The sequence below is a fragment of the Hypomesus nipponensis genome, chromosome 1 (assembly GCF_054491055.1).
Source record: "Hypomesus nipponensis isolate SF chromosome 1, ASM5449105v1, whole genome shotgun sequence".
Classification (NCBI taxonomy): domain Eukaryota; kingdom Metazoa; phylum Chordata; class Actinopteri; order Osmeriformes; family Osmeridae; genus Hypomesus; species Hypomesus nipponensis.
The window spans coordinates 16,543,157-16,569,456 of NC_140361.1; the positions used below are offsets into that span (position 1 = coordinate 16,543,157).

Below are 26,300 nucleotides of genomic sequence, written 5' to 3' on the forward strand. Positions count from 1 at the left end.
GTAGCAGATAGGGCGCTTTGCTTTGCGACTCTCAAATGATTCTGTTTGATGGGGCTTAATTGATACATGAGACGGGGAGTGCACGCGGCAGCAACCATCCCAGCCTTCCTACGTGACTACGACCACCCTGGCTGTTCCTAGACAGCGAGACCAACCGCCATCCAAGCAATTACCCGCTATCTGCTCCTTGATAGATAACGCACACAGGCATACATGCACACCCACACACACGCACGCACACACGCGCACACATACACACAGACACACGTACACACGTACACAGAAAAAAACAGAGAGCGGCAGAGATTTCAGCCCATAAGACAGAACAAACAACAAACAGAAGACCCAGGTCACCATTTGCTGCAATGCAGAGGGAGATATAGTTAGCAAGACTGGCTGAACACACACACAAATACTAGCATTGCTGGAGGATCTTTCCTCTCACCTCTTCCTAGATGTTTAGTGAGGAGCATTCAACACTGTATGTGTGTGTGTGTGTGTGTGTGTGTGTGTGTGGGGGGGGGGGTGGTCTTTGATGCATGCGTAGAGATGTGATGTTTTCTTGTGTAGGTTTCAAAATCTATGAAACATGTAGGGCTTATGATCTTGTGTAATTGGATTTCCAGAAAGCTGTTGACAAAGTCCCTCACAGGCACTAATCCCTACGATCAGCCTGCCAGGTCACATGTGTGCTCTCTTCAGATACTTTAGGGGGAGGAGAGAAGGGGTGTAGAGAAACACCAGGAGGAAGGTGGTGGTAGAAAGAGAAGGAAAGAGTTAGCCAGGGCTGGCCAATTGGTGAGGAGAGAGGAAAAAAGGAAAACGCAGGATAAAAAGGGATGGCTGAAAGGATATGTAGAGGGAGAGCGGGATGGATGGAGGTGGGTGGGAGGGATAGAGGAAAGAGGAAGGAGGAGGAAGAACGGAGGGGAGAAAGAAGCGTGTGGGGAGCACGGATCAAGGGGGGTGTATTGTGTTCTTGTATGAGCAGGGACCTCGATTGATGGCCTGCCAATGTACTTCAGCTGACATAGACACACACACAGGCAAGGACATACACAAACAGACACACACACGCTCACAAAATTACTACTTATTCACCATTCCAACGGCAAACCCCGGGAAGAAAGAGAGAGGCAGAGTGAAGGCTCATAGGAAATGGAGTCCATCATGATGCAACAACAAGCACCAGTCAATGTCAGCAGATGTCTGGAGAAATCTACACAATACACCACACCAGCGTTTCCCTACCATTGTTTTGCTCCCTCAAATCTACCTACCGCCCCCTAAAAGTATGACAAGATATATATTGGGCTAGGCCTATATTTATATATATGCAAAAACGGCAGTCACGCATAGAGGTTACATTCATTTGCGACTTAAGTTGCCTTAAGTTGCCCTTGTTATTTACTCCTCATCGCCTGTCGAGGAGTACTCTAGATCCACTATTACATTTGCTTGTTTTGTTTTGACTGGCTACATAATGATGTTGCTCGTCCACAAATGCCCTAATAAACGCATAGAATAGGGTTCGCTTCCTTTGTTAGGCTACCTGTTCGCGATGCCAAGTATCTCACACTGCCTTGCGGGATCTGTCACGTGACATCCAATTGGAGGCAATATTTTGGTCCATGAAAAAAATCCTAGGGGAAACACTGCACACAGCGAAGGAAGCTGATGTCAGCAGCAGTACTGGCAAAGGCACGCCCCAGTGCTTGGGGATGGAGGCCAGTGAAGGGGAGAGTGAAAGCAGTCTGACTGCACCAGGCAGAATGACTGACTGGTTTTGTTGTGGTTGTGAAGCCGCCACACAGCAGCCAGGAGAATAGCTGTGACAGCTGAACGTCTCCCTGTGTGTTTTCTTTCCAGTTCTCGTCCCTGACTTAAAAAAAACGATGAGCAAACTTTGTGGATAGACAAACCTCCATTTATTATCCCTGTCACTGTCACACTGCGACTGTCCACCTCTATGCGTACTACTCCAGGAGAACACACACGTGCAAACTTGTGCACACACATGCACGTGCACACGCACACACACACACAGCCAGGAGACAGTCTGTGTCCCAGCGAACTGAGGTTAATACTTTGCGACTGGAGCAGTCCTGTAGGGCTGCTGCAGAACAGTCCTGTTTACCAGGCGTGTTCTGATGCATTCACATGGCGACACACACACACATATACCCCCACCCCACGCTCACACACAAACAGCCCATAGTCTCAGGAATATCTCAGAACTATCCTGAAGTCATGACAGAATTTAAGAGTCCCTCGCTGATCCCCTTCTAGGTGCAGATGGTGGACAGTTGTGACCCCTGGTCAGTCCTGCTCCCTCTAATCTAATTAGACTCCTGGTCCTGTGGCTCTCACTGATGCTAACATCCATAACTCTTGATAACCAGAGAGAATCTCTCTCTCTCTCTCTCCTGTCTTCTCTCCCACTTTGTCTCACTTTCGCTCTCTTCTCCTATTGCTTTCTCACGGTTTTGTCTCTATCCTTCAGCTCTTCGACTGATTCTACCTTTCCCATGCTCTCTCTATCTCGGTCATGGATTTCAGAACAGGACGATAAATTGAGCCATGCAGAAGGAGAGAGGAGGTGAGGCTCTAACCTTGTAACCCTCCCTCAAAGAGATCACTTTCTCCTTCTATCAGCCTCCATCCCTCCAGCCTGGTTTAGTATGTAGAGTCTGTGTTCTTAGTGTCCTTGTGTGGATAGCTATCTGAGTAAATAGTTAAGATAAGATCCACTTTATCGTCCTGAAAGAGATTTGTCTTGAACATATTTGCTGTAAAAATGTAATAATATAGTGCATAGGGTACATATATACATACATACATACAACCACACTGTCCATGCACATACTGCCTTAAAGCAACTCATTTCACACTCTCCATCATACAACATACCTGTAGTCATCATAATGGTGTACATAACGTGGTTAGAGTAAAGTAGAGAGAGAAGAGACCTTTAATTCAGTGGTGTAAGTCGTCATCTGTGCGTGTTTTGACTGAAGATGGAGCATGCGTGTCTGAGATCTGCCCTGTAAGCAGCATAGAGAGCAGCCTGTAGCCGGCAGCAGTACTGCCTACAGGGTTTGAGCATATGTAACAGAGGTGGTTCATACAGCAGGCTTGTGTGATGAGTAACCATGTGTTAGACTTCCGCATACTCTGGCTTTACTACTCCCCACCCCTCCTCTCCTCTTCTCTCCTGACCTCCCTCTGCTCTCCTGTCCTCTGCCTCCTATAGAGAGTATAAAAAGTCCCCTCTCCAGGCTTGTCCTGTACTGTAAAGGACAACAGGGGAGGGGGAGAGAGCCTCTCCATTGAAGTCAGTGGATTCACTCCAAGAGGCCCTTTTCATTCTGCAGCTGTGCTGGATTACAGCACTCTCTCTCTCCTTATTATTTGCTGTCCCTCTGACTCTCTTCCATATCTATCTATTTCTCTCTCCATCACCTCTCTCTCTCTACCACCTCTCTCTCTCTTTCTCTCTACCACCTCTCTCTGTCTCGTTCTTCTTTTTCAGATAAGCTCCTTCTCGATCTGCGTACCACACCAGGACAAAAACAACACCGCCTCACCGCGGAGAGATGAAGGGGTAAGAAGAGGAGAGGAAGAGCAGGAACATGAAAGACAGAAACAGGAACTGCCCCCCCCCCCCCCCTCCGTCCACCCGGCGATGAAACGCTTCAATATTTCATTTCACAGTCACACACGTGGACACGCAAACACGCACAGATCAAGGGCCTGGGAGAAAACCGCCTACAGGTTCGGCTTAGCCATGTGTATAATGGTGAGAGACACACACATACACAGACACGGCATACGTGGAGCTCACCGTTTGAGGAGGAGAAAGGACAGAGGTATGTTTGAGAGAGCACACATCACACTGTGTTACTTCTAAACTGCCACCATCCATATGCAACAGGGAACACAACATGTGGAGGAACTAATCACTGACAAGCTTCAGGGGACGTGAAGGTGTTCTTCTCCTCTCCATCCCTCTCAGAACATTAATGGGACGGCAAACCATGGTTCTTTATAAACCAATTTGGATTCCTGTTCGAACCATAAAACTAGGGTTCTCTTACAGATTTGTAGAAGCATAAAGTGTCCTTTAATTGTCTCTGTGGTGTTCCTTTTGGGGTTTTTTGGTTCCCAGTTCTAGAGCAAATGTTCTCACTTTCCACAGAAGTTATTTTTAACTAATGCTAAATGACTAAATGTAAATGTAATCTCTAACAGCCAATCCATTGACTGTTGTAAAACTGTACACTACACAGTCACTCTGTATGTGCAAGGATTTAAAAGAAACAGTCACTTAAAATGAAAGCTTAAATATTTTGGCCCAGTTTCCCAACCATGGATTAAGCCAATTAAAAACTTTTTTCAATGGATATCTTCATTGAATATTTATTTTAGTTTATGACTAGGCGCAATCCATTTCTGGGAAAGTGGGTGGTTGTGTTTTAGATGTAGACTGAATTACAATATTATACAGAAAGAGGCACTGTAATAGAGACGCGGATATTGAATAGGACCGCACATGCATGTTAGGAGCAAAGGAAGGGTGATGCAATGGAGCGTGTTCAGTAAAGCTATACTGCAACAAGCCTCTTTCTTTACAAAACTACACACTAACATTCTGCCCAGAGCTGCCAATAAGAAGGCTGGCCAACCCTTTTCCTGGAGAGCCACCCTTCTGTATGTTTTCTTTCCAACTCTAACCCAGCACTCATAATAAAAAGGTCAAAAATACTGGGGAGAAGATATAAAAGTGTTGGACAGTCCTTGACTATAAATATAATACAAATATATACAAATATAATACAAAACTGATTTTGTGGCTGGGCATAGCCCTCCAGTCATTCAAGAATTCTCTAACTGGCCTCAACAAGCTGTTCATCTACGGCCAGTTGGTGATCAGGGTTAGGGAGATGCTAGGGAGCCCTGGAGACACTACCAGTTAGAAAGGTAACACCTTTCCTTCCCACCCCTCCATGTCTGCCAAACGAATGGATGTTAGGCCCTTCTTCACTCTAGACCAGGGGTGTCAAACTCATTTTCACAGAGGGCCACATCAGCATTGTGATTGCCCTCAAAGGGACAATGTAACGATGTTTGCTGATATAAAATCTGAGTTTTTAGCTGTAGCTTTTGTGAACATATTCTGCAGAAAATAAGTATATTAAAAGAGAAATGATATGATGTTTTTGGAGGCTTTTATATAGGCCTTAGTGGTCCCCTAATACTGTATCTGAAGTATCTTTCCCGAAATTCAGCCTTGGTGCATAGTTACAGCCACTACGAGCAGTCCCTCAATGAGCTTTCCTCAAAACGCGCTGTTTCTGTGTCTGTAGCTTTAAATGCTAATGAGGAGGAGAGGGGCGGCAACATGCGCTTATGTTTCCAACGGTTGTATCGCAATGGCTCGTAGCCCCCGTTGCTGTAAGATGCCTCGAATTTAGCCATTCTCATCTGATCACCCTGGTTTGCAGAGGTGCACACCTCGGCTCTTGTTTCGTCCGTGTTTGCGATTGGACATACGGTGCAAACACCGCCCATTTATGTGAACGCGCACGTCTCTAGATTGGAAAGATCTGGGTTGAGTTAAAGAATTGATAACCGGCATCCTAGTACTGCTTATCATGATTGCGATTGTTAGGCTTCGCGTAGCCGGGTAACTGAAAGTAATCCAGAGCATGTTGATCTTGCTTCGTAGTACAGGCCCCAGGTGTTACAGCGTTTGTATTCACACACACTTGATGCCATTTATCTTTACATTAGCAACAGTAACTCAGCTGTTAGCTGCAGAGCTAATGTAACAGCCACATTCTAAGGGTAGTAAGCTAGGTAACCATATACAGTAAAGCAACAAAATGATATAGCGTTAGTTAAGTTACTTGTCCAAGGTTTGTAGCTTGACCAAGGAGGTTTAGTAATGATCCATAATTTAATTTCAGCAAGGGCAGCTTTGTGTTGGCTCAAGTTGAGGAAACAGTAGTGGCTGGAATGTTTGGCGCAGACATACAAAACTTTGGGAAGTTGTGTCGGCGCATTTCTAGCGAAAATACAATTAAGATCCTGGTTGTGCAGAGCAGAGGCTCGGATGAAGGAACTAAATTTGGATTTATGCTTGCTGCTGGGCGGGCAAAGCAGAAAGAAGGGAGGTAACCTTCCTTGTATCTACGTCACTCGGAGGAGATTTTCAAACAGAGCAATTGAGCCTTCATTTTGTCAAAGGCGGAGAAGAACACCCAGGGCTTTTTTTTAGAGTAGACCTATCGAAAATGCTAGCCACTGGGGACCAAAGGCAGGCTAGGGGAACTCATATTAATGTTAAATAACCTCATAAAATGAAGTTTTCATGTCATGTCTCCTTTAAAGTATACTCATTTATAAGTATACTAAAAATGAATAGTACACTTTTAGTTCACTTTTGATATACTTTTAAGAAGTATGCTTGGAAACAGAAAATAGTATACATTTCTTCTGGAGTAAGATGTACGTTTTATTTTATTATACAGCAAAAACAGTCCAAATACTTTGAAAGTACATTACATTTTGGGCTACACAGCCGGCAGTTCTCGAATCGATTTCACGGTACTTTGATGGCTAGGCAGGGGTGAAAGTAAGCCGGTATACTGGCAATTGCTTGGGGCGCCGAGCTGGCTTGGGGCCCCAAGACAACGACTGGTTAAGAATAAAATAAAAACAAGTGACATTCAACTGTCATTCTAGCGGGAGCGGGCTGTGGGACAATTTTTTTTCTGCCCTAATCAACAAAGCACTTGTCTCTACCGATTGGGCACTCGCATGTGCTGTAGGCCTACCTGACTGCCTGACCCTCATCAAAAACAGATACAGGTGGGTTAAAGAGTGATTCTAGAGTGATAAGAAGTCCTAGTGAATGCTTGATAAGTAGACTATAATACAGTAAATAAACAAATAAATAATTAGGCTAACTGAAAATGTCACCTGTATCACCCCTGAGGCTACGTCACAGTGACCTAGCCTCGGCGCCGTCTCAAGTCGGACAAAAGTATAAAGTCGAGCGCACCTACTGTCAGCTGCTCGTGTGACGAAACTTCGACGGGTGGTCATTTTTCTCCAATTTGAAGCCACACTCGACTATTTCGTATCGTTAGGCTTCCCATTGCTTCGAAAGGTCGATTCTGCTTCTGAGCACGGCCTCGAGCGTAAAATCACTAGTTTGAGGGGCCCCTAAACGTGTAAATATATTAGTAGGCCTATATCATAGTAAATTAACATTTATTTAGTTCATTTCTTGAAGCCTACTGCTAGTAGCCTCAATTGAAAGTGCACTTTAAAGTGTTCCAAAGTATATGTGACGGGTATGTAACAGCTGTAGCCACGCTCCGCCACGACAAGGCTCGTTTGCCACTCACCGGGCTCGAACGCACGACCTCCGACTTGCCAAAAGTGACCGTAGTGGTACGCCAAAGAAAAGCTAGCTATTCGTTGACGCGGGTGGCCCATTACATACCCGAGGAAAGAGTTTCACCAGTTCACACCGGTTACATATACTTTTAGTTATTTTAGTAAGTAAGAAAGACTTTATTTATAAAGCACATTTCAGACAAGAATTGTAGCTCAAGGTGCTTTACATAAAATCAATAAAAACAATAAAAACAATAATACAAGTGATAAAAGTAATAATTAAAATAGCAACAATAATTTAACTAATAAAAGTAGTAAAACCCTTCTGAGATCAAATTACTTAAATGCTTCGGTAAAAAGGTAGGTTTCAAGCTGTCTTTCAAAAATGTCTGGCGTGTTTGCTTCCCTAATATTTATGGGTAATTTGTTCCATAGTTTTGGGGCGTAATTAGCAAAGGCGTGATGACCTTGAATTAGCAAAGGCGTGATGACCTGATCTTCTTATGACTGCTTCTGGTGACCTCTAATAGGCCTGCATTTGATGATCGCAGTGTTCTAACTGGTGTGTAGTTTATAAGGGAGTTAGCAATGTAGCTAGGTCCTTGTCCGTGTAGAGCTTTGTTTGTGAGGAAAAGGACCTTAAAGTCAATTCTGAAAGTGACAGGGAGCCAATGTAAAGTAGCTAGGACAGGACTAATGTGTTCTCTCCTTTTAGTTTTGGTTAATAATCTAGCTGCAGAATTTTGAATGAGCTGTAGTCTTTCAGTGGTTTTCTTGGGAAGACCAGCGAAAAGTGCGTTACAGTAGTCCAGCCGGCTGGATATAAAAACATTCATACATTCATTCATACAAAAAATTCAAATCTGAGTCCAGGATTACACCGAGACTCGTCACCTCTGGTTTAAAACGGGGTTAAGCCTCCTAGATTCTTAGTAAGCATCTCTCTTTTGGATTTGGGGCCGCATAATAGGACTTTTTGTCTTCATTTAATTTAAGAAAGTTATCATTCATCCATTTATGGAATTGATGGCCGTTGCATCGTTGGGTTCAGTGGATATATATAGTTGTGTGTCATCTGCATAGCTATGGAAATCTATGTTATGTTGCCGAGTGGTAAGATTTAAAGAGAAAAAAGTAATGGACCCAAGCAGCTTCCTTGAGCAACCCCATAGCAGTTCTCATGTTTCTTGGACCTATGGTCTCCTAAACTAACATAAAACTTCCTTCCTGTGATATATGGTTTTATCCAGTTCAATACACTATCCGTGAAACGAATAAGCTTTTCCAGTCTATTGATTAGGATGTTGTGATCAATGGTATCAAATGCTGCACTAAGATCTAGCAGAATAAGGATAGAGACTTTATTTGCATCAGAGTTTAGTCTGAGGTCGCTAATTATTTTGGTGAGAGCAGTTTCAGTACTGTGATATTTCCTGAAACCTGAATGAGAAACTTCCAGGATGTTATTTTCTTCAAGAAAATAATTTAATTGGACTAAAACTATATTTTCCAGTACTTTACTAATAAATGGAAGGTTTGATATTGGTCTGTAATTTGTAAGTAGACTTATCGAATTTGTGTTTCGTTAATAGGGGCTTTACAACAGATGTTTTGAAGGCATCTGGGAAGACACCAGTTCTAAGGGATGTGTTTATAATCTCTAGCACCAGACCTGAGACACTATCAAACACTCGCTTAAAGAATGTTGTGGGTATAAGATCAATATCTGAGGTTGTGGAGTTAGATTCGCTGACAATTTTGGAAAGTTTACTAAATGTGATACAGGTAAATGTGCTCATGGTTATGTTGCAGAATCTACTGATGTCAGTTTCGACCCCACTATTAATAATACTAGCTCTGATCAAAGTTATTTTGTTCTTGAAGAACAAAGCAAGCTTTAGGAAGTATACTTCATGAACTGAAAGTGCACTACACAGGTTACTTTAGAGTATTCAAAGGTGTACTTCAAATACACTATAAGTGTACTGTAACGTATAATAAATGACCTATGTCCTAACTGGACCAATTCAGTTTACTTAGTACAAAAATAGTATATAAATAAGTACACTGCTAGTATACTTTGAGTACCATGATAATAGTATGCTTTTTTAATACTTAAGTATACTTACAAATTAAACTTGAAGTATACTTCTTTTTTGGGCAGTCCCCCTTTTAATTCTGGGTTTGATATGATGCTAGATGTTGACTTCCACAGTTAAAGCGTGCGTGCTATACTGCTTTCTCGATGCGGGATGTCGTCACTTTGCCCGTAACATAACGAAATGCATTGTGAGAGACGTAGTTCATGGTCAATGCATGCTGTAAAGTAGCCTTATTTCAATACACCATTTAAGCCAATGACCTGGCGGGCCACATTTGTCCCGCGGGCCTTGAGTTTGACATAATAGTACAATAAGTGTCGTCAACGTACTGTATTAAACATGAGTGAACAACCATTATCTCCTCCCTAGATGTAAACAAGCAAACAAATCGGTGATCTACTGAGCTTGATGTTCTTGATGGTGTTTCATCTTCATACAGACGATGTGTCCACATGACCCACATACATCCCTGTGGTTGTGATCATGGTGATATTCCCCTCTCAATCAGAACAGAATCAAACAGGCGCCTGTTTTTCAGGGTGACAACTCAACTGCAGCAGTTTGAAGAGCTGGGTATTTGGACCTGAGGGTCTGTCAGAGATGTCAAAGAACATTTCCACTGAAACGTCATCGGCCAAGAACTGCTCATTCCGATCATATCCATCATTGTCAAGTCTATGTTGTCCTCCTATGTTCTGCAGAGGCATCCTCTTAAAGGGGCTGCATATACTATTTAGTTCACTTATTTATTTTAATAAATAAACTTATCTTATTACATCTACAGAGTTTGCATATTGAGAGCAAGTCCTTACCACAGTGCTGTGATGGATCATTTTTTCAGGCAAAGCAGCTCTCTCAAAGAGATTTTAATGAGAGATCAGCTCTGGAGCTGTTTTCACAACACTTTGTATTGCTTTATAGCATGTAAATATTGCAAATAGGACCAGCCCGATGACAGAAAAGGGGTTATATTCTGAAGATTAACATAGTTTACATAACCTCCCTTCCCTTTGGCATAACTGGTGTCAGTACTGTTCTTGTTTGCCCGGGATTGTATACCATCATTCATTAAACTATACACTTTCATCACTGATTCATTCACCTCCTGGTTCATCATTCAAGCCACGTGTTGGTTCATTCTCAATTCATCCTTTCATAAGGTATGTCTGTAACAGACAATGTGGACCAGCATGACATTATATAAGGGATACAATTTAGCAGTTGCTACAGTCTATTGCAGCTGTCATATTAGTCACGCTCCGAGCATGATATTTTTTGTGCCGCCTGAGGCTGAGAACGATGACATTGATGTTGTGCGCTAGTTTGTGTTGTAGTTCCGTAATGGCGGCGGAGAAAGATGCGAGCGAAGCCATTCGGTCCGTTGTGGCAACAGTGCCGAATATCTATCAAATAAAGCCGGAGCAAGTTTTGCAGAGTTTTGTTGGTGGCCATGATGTTGTGGCCCTCCTTCCCACGGGGTTCGGGAACAGTTTGATTTTCCCGCTACGGCAGCTAGCTCTGTTACAGTAGTGGTGAAGGAATTGGCTAAGGCGAACGCTAGCGATTGGTTATGGCAGATCAGAGTGGCTCTGGGCAGATCCAATAGTTTTAAACTTCAACAGAGTACCCGCCTACAAGGAAGTCAACGCTTGTCAATGGAGCAAGGCTAGACCATAGAGTTAATATAGCCTAACTAGAGACAGCTACTTCTGTCTTCCAAGATGGCGTCCCCATTAATCTATGAAAAGTGCTCAGTGGCGCAGTGAGGCAAGCGAGAGCTCCTAATGGACCGCGCCATATTTCCACACCGACTCGTCCAGTTTTACGCTGAAGCTTGTTCCTAGCTCCGGTACTCGTGCATGCTTGCAACTAGCTGTATACGTCATACTTTGCGACAACCAGTCGCGAGCTTGTGAGCTGGAGCTAAGGCATTGCAGAAAACTGTCAGAATGTGGTACAAGTCCGATCAAGAATCAGATAGCCTACATGTGAACTTTACGAAAATCAATACTATTAGTACTGTAGTATTATACGTGCAGGGCCTATACGTTGTACTTTATAACAACATAAACAATATTGACGTTATCAGACATGATTTATTCATCTTTGTCTTTGCCTCAGAATAACATGTCAATAATATATAATGACGTTCATTGTTTGTATCCGCGAGCACGTTTCCAGGCAACTTTTCTTGACGTAAGCAAATAAATGGGCTGCTAGTTTACCCATTTCGGATTGGTTTCAATCTTAGTAAAAATCAGGAAAAATTACTCGATGAAAAAGCTAGTAGTATGAGCCAGGTTCGAGAATCGAACAAAAATTATATATAATATAGATATTTTGACTGGAGTTAATAGAATAAAAACGACCGGACGAGTAGGGTAGAAAATTGGAAATGCAATACCACCTACATCCACCGGGGCTGTTGCCTCAAGCCGAGAGTCGAGGGGTGGGGGCTTGGGCCAGACTCTCTGTACAAATGAAATGTACGAGAGTCTGGTTAAGACCAGGTTAGTCAAAGCCTCTCCATCTGCGATCGTATTTCCAAAAACACAATTCAAATAAAGACCATAAATCATCAAAGGAGTAATTTATTTATAGAGCAATCAGCCATGTACACCGTAAGGGTTTCTACTGCGTAAATGATCCGACTGTTTGCAACACGAGAGTTTCTTCTATATTACAAAATTCGTAACTGACAAGGTCGCTGATAGCAGACTGATTATTCATTTAAGACTCCCATATTAATTTCATGAGCAAGATACCAAATTCTAGTCATTTCACGAGCTAACCAGTCCCCTCTCTGGTACTGGTACTTTGCGCCCAAAGTGTTCAATATTAACCATGGTTGTTTTTCACAGAACATGATGATCATAAAAGGATGTCTCTGTAGGGCTGGGAAACATAATGATCATGCATTTCCCCTGTGTTTCTCACCTGTAACAATGTTCTATCCTAATTACTGAGTCACTACATGTTGTTCTAGTGGTAAGAAATAACTTTTAACAACATTCAGAAAGAACACATTCAGTTTGAAAGGGCACCGCTTCTCACACAACACAAAGTTCCCAGATTCTGTCTGACCTATAAACAGGTTCTCACCAGAACTACAAGGATAAATGGTTTTACGTAGTCATTCATTTTTTTGGAGGCAGACAGACAGGCAGGGAATGTCAGGCAGGCAGTAAAGGCTGACAGGACTCAAGCTTTGTCAAAGCAGAGATAATGCACTGTAATGAGGCCCTTGAAAGAGCCCATTTCTGCAGCATCGCCAATCCAATGTGAATCTTGCGAGCATTATGGCTCGGTTGTGCTTGTGTATTCATCGTGTCCCTTACATCACTTTCTCTGTTTTTTCTCTCTTCCCCATCGCTCAGAAATCAACCTCCCACTGCATGCTCACACACACACAATCCCACACATACACTTAACGATAAACACACCGACTGACACAGGGAATCTAAACAATGAAGTGCCGATGATTCACTCCTGGTGCACCGTGGGGAGGTTGTTGGAGACTAGAACCCCAGTTATTGTCTTTATTCTCAGTTTTTTCTCAAAATGAAAGCGCGGGTTCCTATCGTAAGCCTTAATCTTGCTCAGGACAATAGAGCCAGAGGCTGTTGCTAACCATTTTTCTCTCTCGCTCTCTATTGCTCTTTCACCCTCTTCTCTCTCCATGTTTCTCACTTTTTCCCTCTCATTCTTCCTCTTTCTGTCTCTTCTCTCTCTCTCTTCTCTCTCCTAATCTCACCCTCCTTCTCCTGCGCACTCCTTTGCCCTCCACCCCGATCTAGACCAGAGCAGTCGGCCTTGATGAGGCAGGATCAGGATCAGGATGTGCTTCACCAACTCAAGTAGAGGATTACTGATTCCCTGATTACAGGTATTATTGCTCTGTCGTCTGAATGGCCACTAGCTGATTGGGTCTGCTCCGCCTGCTGGAGGCAACTGTGCCTGGCTTTGTCAGAAGAGATGGAATGAAAGAGGGAGAGAGAGGAGAGAAAATGCTGACTGACTCCAAGGCCAGAGATCTTTCTATCCGACAAGTTTTTGGGATTGTTCGTTCTTTTTCCTCCCTATTCTTTCTCGTTCTCTTTTCTCCCTCGGAGGCGAAGGCTAAATGTGTTCCTGAAATGGAAAATTATCTTCCACACAAACAGGCCGGCCTCAGTCTCCTTCAGAGCTGCCCTTTAGTCAGATAAAGAATGCGAGAGAGACAATAACTAGCTCGCTGGCATGCACGGACACGCGCACACATGTGCATGAAGACACACACATGCACACACACTTAAATACACACACACCCAGCCTCCCAGACCTCCACCCCACAGTACATGACAACGATGGCCATTGGTTTGGAATGTATCTGCGACACAGGACTCTTTCTCTTATAGTAAACAGTATGGAGTGTGACGTCAAGTGTGTTTAATGTTCTTTAGACTTCAGAGTCTGCCAACACACACACATACACACACCTACAGAGACCATTAATTTAGGTCTCCCTGCATGCAAGGTCTTCTCCACTGTGTTTGTTTTTGCTGTTTTAGTGGTCAGCTTGGCCCCCTGCTCCATCTCCACAACTGCAAGCTGATATCATCTTCAATTAAGCAACACAGACAAACCCTGTCGATGTGTGTGAGTTACAGCTGCACAAAGACACACAGATCACCACGGTGACAGAGGATATGGCTCGTACAGGAGTAGTGGTGCCAGGGGTCAGTCTCCGAGAAACAGAATCCCACTCAAGCTTGCTAAAGGCCAAGCTTTGATGTTAGAGGAAACGTTGCTAATTGTCCATAGTCGCTGGTATAGCGCCAGAAGAGCGTTGTGTGGACGCTGGTGACACTGGTAATCGTCAGTAATCGTCGTGATTGGCGGGGAACGCTGGTCCCCCAAAAAAGTTTTGAACATGCACAAAAGTTCTCACGGAGATCAGCGTTCTTCAACGTTTAATTTTAAAAGCTGGACACACTGAAGAAAGTTTGTGGAACGTTTGACTAACGTTGCACGCATTTGGCTATCGTTATTCAGTCGTTACTAGTCGTTACCCTAGCGTTACTTGGTTGTTATTCATATTTTGCTTTGTTTTCATAGTTTGCTTTCATCACATGTCGTTGCGACCCAGTGACACGTCATCACACGATAATAGTTTTCATGGGTGTCTTACTTGGTCGCTGTTACACGCTCCTCATGCGTCAGCCCCTCGCTTGTCATGCATTATAGTCACACATTAGTCATACGCCAGATGTGTCCACCTTGCCCTAGAATGCTCAAAAAATTGAACAATTGGAACTTTCAGAGAACGTTGACCAGAACGTCATGGTGTGACGAGGCCTTAAAGTATTCAGTCACTGTATTGGAAAAGGTATGCCCAAGTGCATGTGTGAATGATCAATTGTGCCTGATGTGTATTTTACAGTGTCCAAACTGTAAAGCGTCAAGGATAAAACCTATGGTCCACTCTCCACCAATATGCCAAACCGTCCAACCAGTTCTCAACCTTGATTGGCTGAACAAACCTATGTTGTATCTCTGACTTGTACTGGTGAGTGTTAAATAATACAGACAGACAGACCGCACCCCCCTCCCCCCTCCCAGAGCACAACCCAGACACACAGAGAACAGTTAATGGAAATCAATAGGGAATTTTGAAACTTTCAACAACAGGAAAGTCACGTCAAGGTAGACAAGTTCATCAACATTAGGATCTCAGGCAAAGAAAAAGACACACACACTCAAGCTCATTCATTGTGGACCAGAAAATACTGTGTATTTAGAAGGTGTCGTTATGCTCACATTTTCCGATAGTTTAGGTTAAACTCACAACAATGAGCCAAAAAGCATGAGGAAGAGGTGTAGAAAAGAGGGAAGAGGAGGAAAAAAGCCAACTGTGTTTTCTCCAAACCACATTGGCATCTTCAAAGACAAACAAACACAGCCGACAGTAGCAACTTCTCCCCGCGTCAACTTCTTAAAAGAGGAAATCTTTGATATTTAAATAAACAATTCATGATGTAGAAACTACCTTGGCGTAGTGGTGGCCCATGATTCCCCCCTTAGAATCCCATCATGGCCTCTTTCTGTGCACCAAGTGGGTCTAGAAACCACTGCAGCGCTTCTTGTCAAATCTCTCACTCTGGTTCTTTCCAAATCTCTCACTCTGAGTTTTGGCCTTTGAATATGCCATAGCTTTTAGACAAAATAAGACCCAAAAACTAAAGCATCTAACTCATTAATGTTTGCCATAAAACTTTTTTACCGACTTTATCTACCTGGTCTATTTAGGTGGGACTTGAACCTCTGACCCTCTACGCAGACACTCCTTAACATCTAACATTAGCCAAATGTGAGTATTGTTCCTAACCCTTTCCTGCTTCACACCTACACTTCTGTGTTGTTCTTCTCCTATCTCAGCTCTCCCTCCCTCCGGCTCCTTAGGAATCCCAGGAACGTAACCTCATCCCTGTCCTTTACGCTCCTCTGACTCCAGCCTCAACCATGTCCCCCAACTGGGCTCAAAACCAGCCCAGCCAGCCAGTCAGCCCACTGCTGCATTTCCCGGAAACATGACATCACCCTCGGCCCCCACGTTTCATATTTCTCTCCCTTTTTCTGCATAGTCATGATCTTCCACCCAGATCTGCACAGTCATTCTACTTGGATCAGCTGATCTTAGCTTTTATTTAATGTCTCGTTCTGCATCCTTGGTGTTCCATATCGTCATATGTCGTCATATGTCAACCTACATTGTAAATGTAGGTAGACAGCCCCTGGAACAATGCTTTTCTGCGCAATGGTACAGTGTACGTGTGTACTCATAAAAGGGTCTCCATCTGGGCCTCAAACCCAGCTGGGACATTGTTGAATGACCCAGTGATTCCCCTTTCTGCGGCCTGAAGAGCTTGCTCCCTCACACATAGTCACACTCTGTCATGCACTACATGCACACACACACATTTCTCACAGTTTCTCTTGAACCATCGTTCTTTCTATTGGTCAGATTCCACTCTACCCTTTTTCTTTCACCATCTCCCATAACAGTTAACCTCAAGCTCCTTAAACCACCGCCTCCTTCTTCCCTTCATCTTTCTTCCTTCCTCCCCTACCATCTTCCTCATTCTCACTCTTTGTTGTTGTTCAGGTCACACCTATCCGTCAGGGTCCTAGCCTGTGATCCCAAAGGAGAAAAGAGGAGAGGAGAGGAGGAGGAGAGTGGAGAGGTGACAGGTGAGAGGGGAGATGAAAGGAGAGAAGAGTAGGGGAGAACAGAGGAGAGAAGGAGGGGAGATGAGAAAGGACAGTGGGGGCATAAAGCAGGAAATTAGTTCTCAGTCCTCTGAGAAGTCATTATTGTTCTACGTGGAAAGACCAAGTATAAACTATGTTTCTGATCAGATACTTCCTTCACCATCAATTCCACATCCTTCCAACACCTTCTGTCCTCCATATCTCCAATCTATCATATCAAACTAACAGAAATACAGACAGACAATTTTTCATATACTGAATCAGTGAGTCATTTCAGTATCAGACCAGTAGCCTCATATCATGTCACCCACCTCTCTTTCACATGCATATCATCCCTGATCTCTGGTCGGGTCCCATACATCTCACCCACTCCGGGTGTATCCAGTCACGGTGATGCACTCAGACACCGTATCATGCAAGCTGTGTTCACATCACAGCAGGCTCACGCAGGCCTGTCCATCTCCCATCCTCTCATCCTCTCTCACTGCCAGCCAACCGTCCTGTTCAGTCAGAGGAGTGTTAATATGCTGCCCCCCCCCCCCCTCACGCGCCCACGGTGACCCACTCCACCACACCAGCCAGCCAGCTCCTCTCTGCCCTATCCTCCCGCCTGGCAATGGATGAAAGGTGAACACAATTGCGGCGCATCTTGTTATATATATTTTTTTAATCATTTCCTGACTGAGGGGAGTTCTAGCCACAATCTAGCCATGCTAATGACACAGACCAGTTTCGGCTTGGGAATGTTGCTGAGTGGCTTGGCTTTCCAGTACGGCCGTCTGCCAGGTTATTGTTCAGTAAGAAGTTGCAGCTCCATGGAGCGGCCTATGGAGGAGGGCTGGGTCTGTGTGAAAGCCTGGCAGAGGGGACACACACCATTAGCTTAATGACAGCATGAGGTATGTGCAAGCGTGTTGTCGGGAGATGAGAAGGTGAGATGAAAGCACCAAGCATCGCAAATTACCTCCTCTAACTCTTGAATCAAGGTGAGGTAAGCTTCAGAATGGATAGACAAGGAAAGAAAAATAAAGGACTACGGTAGAAGGATAACGACAGGGAGAGAGAGAGCAAAGGAGAGATGAGAAAGAGGGAGAGAGATAGAAGTAGAAAAGAGAATGAAAAATCTAAAGACAAAAGAGTGGTGTGTTTTCTCCCCTCAGGTGGAGAGAGAAAAAGTACAACACATTAAAAGAGCGAGCAGAGGGCCAGAAGGGCCATTAGTGTGGCCAGCCACCGTCATCGTCACAACACTGAGGTCTTTCTTTATGGCTTACTTCTCACTGGCAGACACCCTGAGCTTTGAACCCGTTTGTGTGCCTGTATTCAAGCGTGTGTGGTTGTTTGCGTGCATACGTGTGTCTGTGAGTGAGTGCCAGGGTACCTGACTTCCAGCCCCCTCGTCCATTACAGAGCCAGCCAAGGTAATTACGGATTTCTCCATTTCTGATGTCACTTCAAAGTAGCAGCAGCATTGCGGCCCCCACCGTTCGGCAAGCTGAGGCAGTACAAAGAGGAGCCTCCAGGATTAAGCCAAGACGCATTGTTTTGCTGCCAGTCACTAATTCAATTAATACTGCGAACAAAGACTTTAAACAGACTCAAAAGAATCTCTTCTAAATTAACTGTCGACTGTCTGTGTGTGGGAAGGGGGGGTTGCAAGTTCATGCAAAAAAAATTGAGTTCATTTTTTAAAAGGGGCATTCTAAGATTTAAAACTTTGCTATTTTTTTTACGACACAACAAAAACACAGAACCAAAGAAAGATTTAGCAAACTTTTATGGTCCTGTAGATAAAAAGACAGAGCAGTTTTATGTTTCAAGGATCTACTTTCTTCTGTCTGATGCTGCGTCGCTTCAATCACCAGGCGTCTCCTTTATAAAACTGTGCATAGGATTCTTTCTAAAAGTGTAGGTGCGCCCAAAAGCCTAAAATAGTGTACGTCCCCCAAAAAATCTGATTTATAAAACCGCTCGTACACAGACTTGTAAGCATGTTCCCTTTATAAATCACAGATTACCCACAAGTGTGCGTACGTGAATCAGCATTTTACCCCGCCCTGAACCTGAGCTAATCCAGTATATTAATGGCCCTGGCATGCGATTGTTCTTACGTTACGTTACGTTCAATCATGGCATCAGGAGGGAAAACAACGAAAAGGCGCAACTTCTCAGACACTGACATTGACATACATAGGCGAGGTGGAGAAGCAAAAAACACATTAGGCCTATTTGGTGGCCACAGCAGGGGGATCACCAATAAATAAATAAAACAATTTGAGGTAACAATTTGAAAACAAAAGCGTATTTATGAACAGTAGCCTATTAAAATTTGAACTGATAACGAGGACGTAGTGTAGCAATTGCACGGGAGTTTAATGGCTGTATTTCCAGTTTTTGACATATGATATATGCACAGTATTAAACAAATGTATATAGTTATAGGCTACACTGTGTTTTTGTATCTTAAGGTAGGATATGTGATGTTATCCTGTATTCCATGCAGTTGAGGCATCTCCCCCTCCTGCACTACCGTAGTGGACAATCTGATGGTCAGACAGCACTGAATTTTTATGTAAAATCGTTCTTCCCACATTCTAGTAATCGTTCTTCCCACATTTACTTTCTGCAGTCTGACTACAGTACGATCATCTGTGTCACCAATTCCCACTGTCTCTAAAATGTGCGTAGACCTACGGATGGGTCACAGTTTGTGTGGAAGACCGCACATTCTCCTGTCCAGCTAGTTTTTTTAAATCACAACCTTTGCGTGGGAAGAGGCTTACGCACATTTTCAGCCCCATTTTGTGCGTACGCAACGTTTAGAAATGAGACCCCAGAGCAGGGTTCAAATTATTTCTTTTCTAGAATCATATTTCTCTTTAGGGCCAGAGAGAGCAAAACATTTTGCAAGAGGACACTAAATTGTGCTGTCACTCAAATTCTTCACAGCGAAACTGCAAGCCATCACGTCGTGTGACATTTTTATCAAAGAAATGAAAGCTCGAGTCAACTTAGACTTACTCCACACATTGTATGTAAAGTGCCAGTTGGCTGAATTCTTGACTGTATTTGCTGAGACTGGTTGTGTTATCCACTGCTGACACAGGTCTTCAAAGTCCTCTGTTTGTGTGTGTGTGTGGGGGGGGGGGTCCAGTATGTTTCCTCTGCATTTGTGTCTACACTCTAGACACTCTAATATGGCCTGAACATGCCTACAGTAGCATGCAGAAAACTGGCCAATGTTGGCAGGCCAATGTTGGTAGGCAGGCAATGTTGGTCTAGTCACCCTATCAAGCCTACTAGGCAGCCCATTGGCCCATTCATATTTACATGCCTAGCAGGAAGCCTATTGGCCCATTCACCCTAACATGCCTAGCATGCTCCACCATGCATGTGGATCTACAGCACACTCAGGAAGAAATAAAGTTTTGCCATACAAAACTGAACCAATTCCATATGAGAGCAGAGGTGGAGGCTTGGAGGAGAACACTAGCATATCCCTTTGCTTTGTTGGAGAATCCTCCCTGTGTTCAAACTCTAGTGTCACTCAGCCTTTGGAAGATGTTTGTCTCTTGTGTGTGTGTGTGTCCATGCACTCAGACGGAGCTGACCGCTGTACGCTAGCGTGACGAGATTTCCAGGACGCTATCTGTAGACAGTATCCTCTGCTTTAAGAGGCCTCAGACTAGAAATAATGTCATTGTCACTATTGTCAAACAATAGAGCACAGAAACTAGAAACTCCAGGAGAGCTTGACAACCATTATGCCACATTAAGAACATACTCCTTCAGCAGATCATTTCATCCAAAGCGACGTACAGATGGGGATTTGAACTTGCAACCTCTTGATCTGCAGTCAAATGCTCCGCCACTGAAACCTCCCCCTTGAAGTTTGGACCAGCATTCGTTATGTTGAAGTCCACCAGGCGAGGCTATGTTTAGCGCAAGCTGTTTATCATCGGTGTTTAGTATGAGCACACACCGGAGAGCTGTACAGTGGAAAGGGGCTCATTCACAGCTGATCACAAAACACAAACAGATCAAAGGAAGCAAGGCGTTCCAGTCCGACGACGTAATGGCAGTTGACAACTTCATAGTGGATCCCCAGCTCTGCTGCAGCACCTTTTCCTCTGGTCGGAATCTCATCCCTGCTTCATCAAAGGCAGCCATGTTTCTCAGAGAGAGTACCTGAGACAGGCCTGACACTCAGATAGCTGTGGAGTTGTGTGAGAGAAAGGGGGGGTGGAGAGAAAGAGAGAGAGAGAGGGGAGAGAGAGAGAGAGAGAGAGAGAGAGAGAGAGAGAGAGAGAGAGAGAGAGAGAAGAAGAGAGAGAGAGAGAGAGAGAGAGAGAGAGAGAGAGAGAGAGAGAGAGAGAGAGAGAGAGAGAGAGAGAGAGAAAGAGAGAGAAATGGGGCCAAGGCTCCCACCGGAGATCCTTCCATATCCCTTCTTTACTCCCTCTATTTCTTTTCCCACATTCTCGCTCAGTCTCTCTCTCACGCTCACTCTTTTTTGCGCACTCTTTCCCTCTGGTTCCCTCATACTCTCTCTCTTACTCTTTCTCCCTCGTCCTTTGCATCCGCAATTATTTTTATTCCAATATCTAGCCTCTCTCTTTCCCCCCTGCTTCCCTGCTCCCTCAACATGCGTGAAATTGCACGCTGTTATCTTTTATTTATTTACTCATTTGCTTATTGTTTCCATAGGTATCGAGGCGAGACGCGAAGGGGGAAGGGTCTTGTTGAGGAACAGTCAAAGCTGCTGCATGCGATACCGGGAAGGGGTGGCTTTACGGAGAACCGCTAGTGCCGGGTGTGAAATGGGGAGGGAGGGCTTAGCATCTTCTCTCTCACCTCCCAGAGCCCCTTCCCCCAACCCCTACTTGACACTGCCCAGCTGATTGGCCGGTGATGGTCAAGGGGGTATGGATTTTTTCCTCCCTTTTTCTTATGAAAGCACGGGCCAGGCACTATGAGGTGTGGGTGCTAATGAGCTGACTCTGCAGGGCTTCTAGACGTGAGGAGAGTCAGAGTAGACACACTCAAGAAGCATCACTTCCACACACACACTCACATACACACACAAACCAGGTCCACTTTGGACCATGACACACAAACACACAGCCAAACATACTGTACACACACACATTCCATCTGCTAGTGTTCCCTGCACCTTACCTCCCCTCTCCTTACTTAGAACCATCCTACACAAACACATACCTGGACCAGCACACACACACTCACACACACATAACACCATCAGCCTGTATTGCCTTCACCTCAGCTCCCCTCTCCCTCCCACCCGCGCTTGTCAAGACTGCTGATGTTCAGCAACAAGGCCAGGGGGACCGAGGGTCTGAGCACACGGTCATTTACCACATCGACCCCCCCCCCACACACACACACACACTGCAAACCATAGCACTGTGGATGGACACTGGAGATCCCCAGTCACCATAGCAGCAGTAAGAACCTGGAGAATCAAACCTTATTGATGGTGCAGAACCTGCATTGATCGCTATCCAGTGCCGCAGTGATTTAGGGGCCAAAAGCTTCGAGGTGGATGAATGATGCGTCTGATCAAAGCTGAGACTGGGAGATTAAAACCGCTATTGTACCTCAGCGCCTGGCAGTGTGCTGTTAGCACTGCCTCGCAGAAGAGAGCAGGCACAAACCTCCCACTCGGAGTCCTTGACACCACCGCTGTTGTGTAACTGCTGATGTTCTGCGCTCCACAGAAGGTTCCACGGAAGGGCCGGAAGAGCCCACCGACTTTCAGCACGTTACCAAGGGAACTTGATGTTCGAATGCACAAAAAATGATGCTATATGTAAAACAAAAAGTACTTATACTCAAAGCGGCCAATTTGATCATTAAGCTTTTTGTACTTCAAACAAATGGTGTCATTATATTTGTGTGGTTTGTTGTTTAACAATTATACCCCTGTGGTAAAGCACAGCAGAGTGCCCAGAGGTATCGTGCAGTGTCCTAACCAAGAACTATGATGGCCTAAACACACACATGTACATTCACATCGAGGGGCTGGCCCATTGAGCTGGTTATCACCCAAAGGTTTGGGCTGACTGGGAATTTGTCATGTAAGTGCTGGAAGAATGGTTGAATTGTGTGCTGTTGCAACAGAAATCTAGGAGGAGAAAGAGGAGGTGAATGTGTGCTTTCCACTGATTTATTGAGACCGTGAACGTGTCCTGTTGAAACAGTGTTTAAACTCTTGGGACTCACACGCATGTGTAACGGAGAAGCTGTTGGAAGATTCGAGGTTGTCTACGTTGTAGTTGAGATGGAACGGTTTCTCCGTCGTGTTCTGGTTGGTGTTGTAAAGCTGAACAGCGAACCGGAACGCGCTGTGCTCCTGCACCGTAGACCGCATAAAGAGTCCGCCTTTGGAAAAAAGGCAGATGATTAAACACAAGCGTTCAAGCACCACCAGACATTAATCAGAGGTTTCTTAATCAATCGCAAGTATGGAGAAAAAACACGTTTTTGGCGTCCCTGCGAAAGTTGTGGGAGACGTTGTGTTCAGTTGCACGTCTTCAGACATCATTATAACAATCCATAATGCTGTTTTGATATGCTCTTGTATTAAAAAAAGTACGACACATTGTTTTTCCCTTTGACATAATCTTCCCCAATTACTTAAAAGCAGTTTACAGAATCATAAATTGCAAATACCTTCGACTAAATGTCCGATTATAATAATCCATAACACGGAATGCATAGGCTACTTTTGTGTAGCCCTCTTGAGTTTCGTATCTTTTCAATTCTCGTTGTTATAATTACTTGAAATTAATAACTACAGTCCCAGGCCAAATTCCAGTTCGCCGCTTTCACCCATGGAAGCTAGGCTGCCCACACACCGGATAACCTAAAACAATGTCCCGAAGACGCTATAACGTTTCCAATTGTAAGAAAAAGAACTGATTGCGTGACAAATAACAACAGCGATTCACTCACCTATATTAATCTGGTTGGGAAATCCCCCGAATGATCTACCAAAAAGCCACAATAAAAACAAAACCATGTTCTGTGCCATTTTCTGTGTATTCAACTCCTCAGAAACAGGCTCCGTCTAAGCAGCAAATTCATATGCAACCCGAGATTGACAAAAATCCCTAAAATATACGATGGTGGCTCACAGTGCAGCAATTAGGCTCATTCAGGTGCAGACCGGGTTACAGAGCAATTTTCTTGAACTGCGAAGAGTAAGGGGAGAAAAAGAAAGATGAGGACGAGAGAGAGAGAGAGAGAGAGAGAGAGAGAGAGAGAGGGAGAGAGAGAGAGAGAGTGCTGGCGCGAAAGAGAGAGAGAAAAAACAGGGACTTATCCCAAAGATGGTGGAGGAGAAACGGGAAGAGCTTATTGAGAAAACGGACTACTCCGATTGGACCAGAGGCGACGGGGCGATATTGATCAAACTTGATCTGACGTTGAATTAAAAAGCTTCCCCATGCACAAGACGGCTTGCCCGATAGAGTACGACTCCTGCAGCCAAGTGCTGCGCTCGTCAACATTACTGTTGGCGCAATCGATAAGAAGCACATCAATCTCAGACTGCCAGTGAATCAGATTCGCCCATAACACTTCCAGCTGCTGCATCTCCTTAGACAGTGTGCACGGAGGGTGATAGAACGCGTCCAATCAAGGAAAACAACACAAGTGGTGTGTTCCATTGAATGTTATATGAAATGTTGTTCAAAACTGTCAGTGTGATGGAAATCAATTAAATGTGACCTTTCATCTTTGTAAAATGTACATATCTAAGAGACAGTAAAACTCTGGTATAGCCGCACAAAGATATTTTGAGTTGTTTAGATACATAACTAGGAAGTACTAAAGTAAAAATAAATATTTGTAGCCAATGGTCATCAACTCACCTAAAAAAATTGGGTAATCTCGCCATCACTACAGAAGTAGCAGCGTATGGAGCTGTCCATGGTGCTGATGTCGGTTTGCGTAGCAAAATGTAACGATCCAGTAAACTCACAATTCAGCATTTCACCTGACTCTTAGTGGTTAGTTCGTTGTTGCTTACATTTATAAAATACAAATCAATTAATGCATTATAACTGTAGCAAGTATCTATATTTTGCATCGTAAGTTTTCTTTTAGAAAAACGTACTTTAGTTTTTCCAGTTAGTGTTTACTAGAAGTCTTCACAAGTAATTTTTTTCCTTCACCGATGCAGCGTCGCGGCAGTTTAGCCAAACTGAGAACAATTAAAGGATTACTGCCTCGTTTATCACTGGCGGCAAAGCTTTTCCAAAATTGACTTTTTAATTGCATTGCAAATGGGCAAGTCTTCAGCTATTGATACTGTAATAGGCTGGGCTCCCTATTCACCAGTGGCAAATTATTTTGGAAACTACCCTAATGTAAAACATTACAGGGCCAACATGATCTTAATTTTTAGTTCATATATTCCCTCTCTTCTTATTCTGTCTCTTACCCTCTCTCCCTTTCTACCCCCCCCCCTCTCTCTCTCTCTCTCTCTCTCTCTCTCTCTCTCTCTCTCTCTTGGTATTTCTCTCCCCCACTCTCTTTCTTTGTCAAACATCTCTTCTCCTGTTTCAAGTTTCAGAAGTGGGTGACCTCATACTTATGATGTAACCAGAGCAGATTGTAGTGCTGAACCGGACACCTCCTGTGACAAGGTTTCAGATCACCTTTCTCCTCGCAGACAACCTTCTGTCTGCCTAGAACAGTGGTCTTCACTATTTTTTTCATGAAAGCGACAATGATAGGACAAAGTCAGTAGGAGTAGGTTACTGGAGGGTATCAAAAGTTACATCCAGTCATGAATAGAATCGATACATTTTCAGTCCATATATAAGATGGAAATAAATGTAGCTAAGCTAACGTTGTTGTTATAATGTGCGTATGAAGTGCCAGATTGAGCCGGTCACTGAGCCCTCCCTAGCTCTACAGCGCCTCGCATTTTTCAGATGTAAAAATGGAACTGCAGCGCGCTCTCATAGAGAGCAATTGGGACATATTTCTGGCTGCCCCACCTATTTTCACGTTAGGTCAAATGACCGTATTATTTACTGCCATGCGAGCCACTAATTAAAGCTTGGGGAGCCACAGGAGACTCGCAAGCCGCGCAAAAGTAACGCTGGTCTAGAAGCAAAGGGTGAAGCAAGAAGAAGGCTTCCTTCTTTGGAGACTCCTTGGGGTCTGTTAGAGTCTGCAGTCAACAAAAACGAACCAAACCTCCATGCACAGCCAGATACACACTCCCACAGTGTGTTGTGCTGTCACTCTTGATCCTTTACAGAACCTCTGGCTTCTAGAAGTTGCTAAGGACCATTCACCACAAGGTCAGCTAATTTCAGATGGAACGATTCTCTAATCTATGCTGCGTACATTGGTCATTAAATATTTGAATGTGCTGGAGGTGTAGAATAGCTCAATCAATCGCTTTGTCAATCAAATCATGATGTGAACTGCCGTTGCTGTCTGCAGAAAGGGGATCCCCTTCCGTTGAGGTCAGAGGTGGCGCCAATGCTCACAACTTACCCT

General features: G+C 44.1%; 1 protein-coding gene across 1 annotated transcript in view; it reads right to left on the reverse strand.

The window, feature by feature from the left end:
- Positions 1-23,814, reverse strand: part of LOC146302845 (glutamate receptor 3-like) — an 81,627-nt gene extending 57,813 nt beyond the window's left edge. Inside the window, exons 1-2 of the mRNA XM_084697315.1 lie at positions 23,736-23,814; positions 23,004-23,162 (exon numbers count right to left, since the gene is read on the reverse strand). Of these exons, the coding sequence (XP_084553441.1) occupies positions 23,004-23,162; positions 23,736-23,814 (238 nt within the window). The remainder of the gene's footprint in view (positions 1-23,003; positions 23,163-23,735) is intronic.
- Between the last annotated feature and the right edge of the window lie 2,486 nt (positions 23,815-26,300).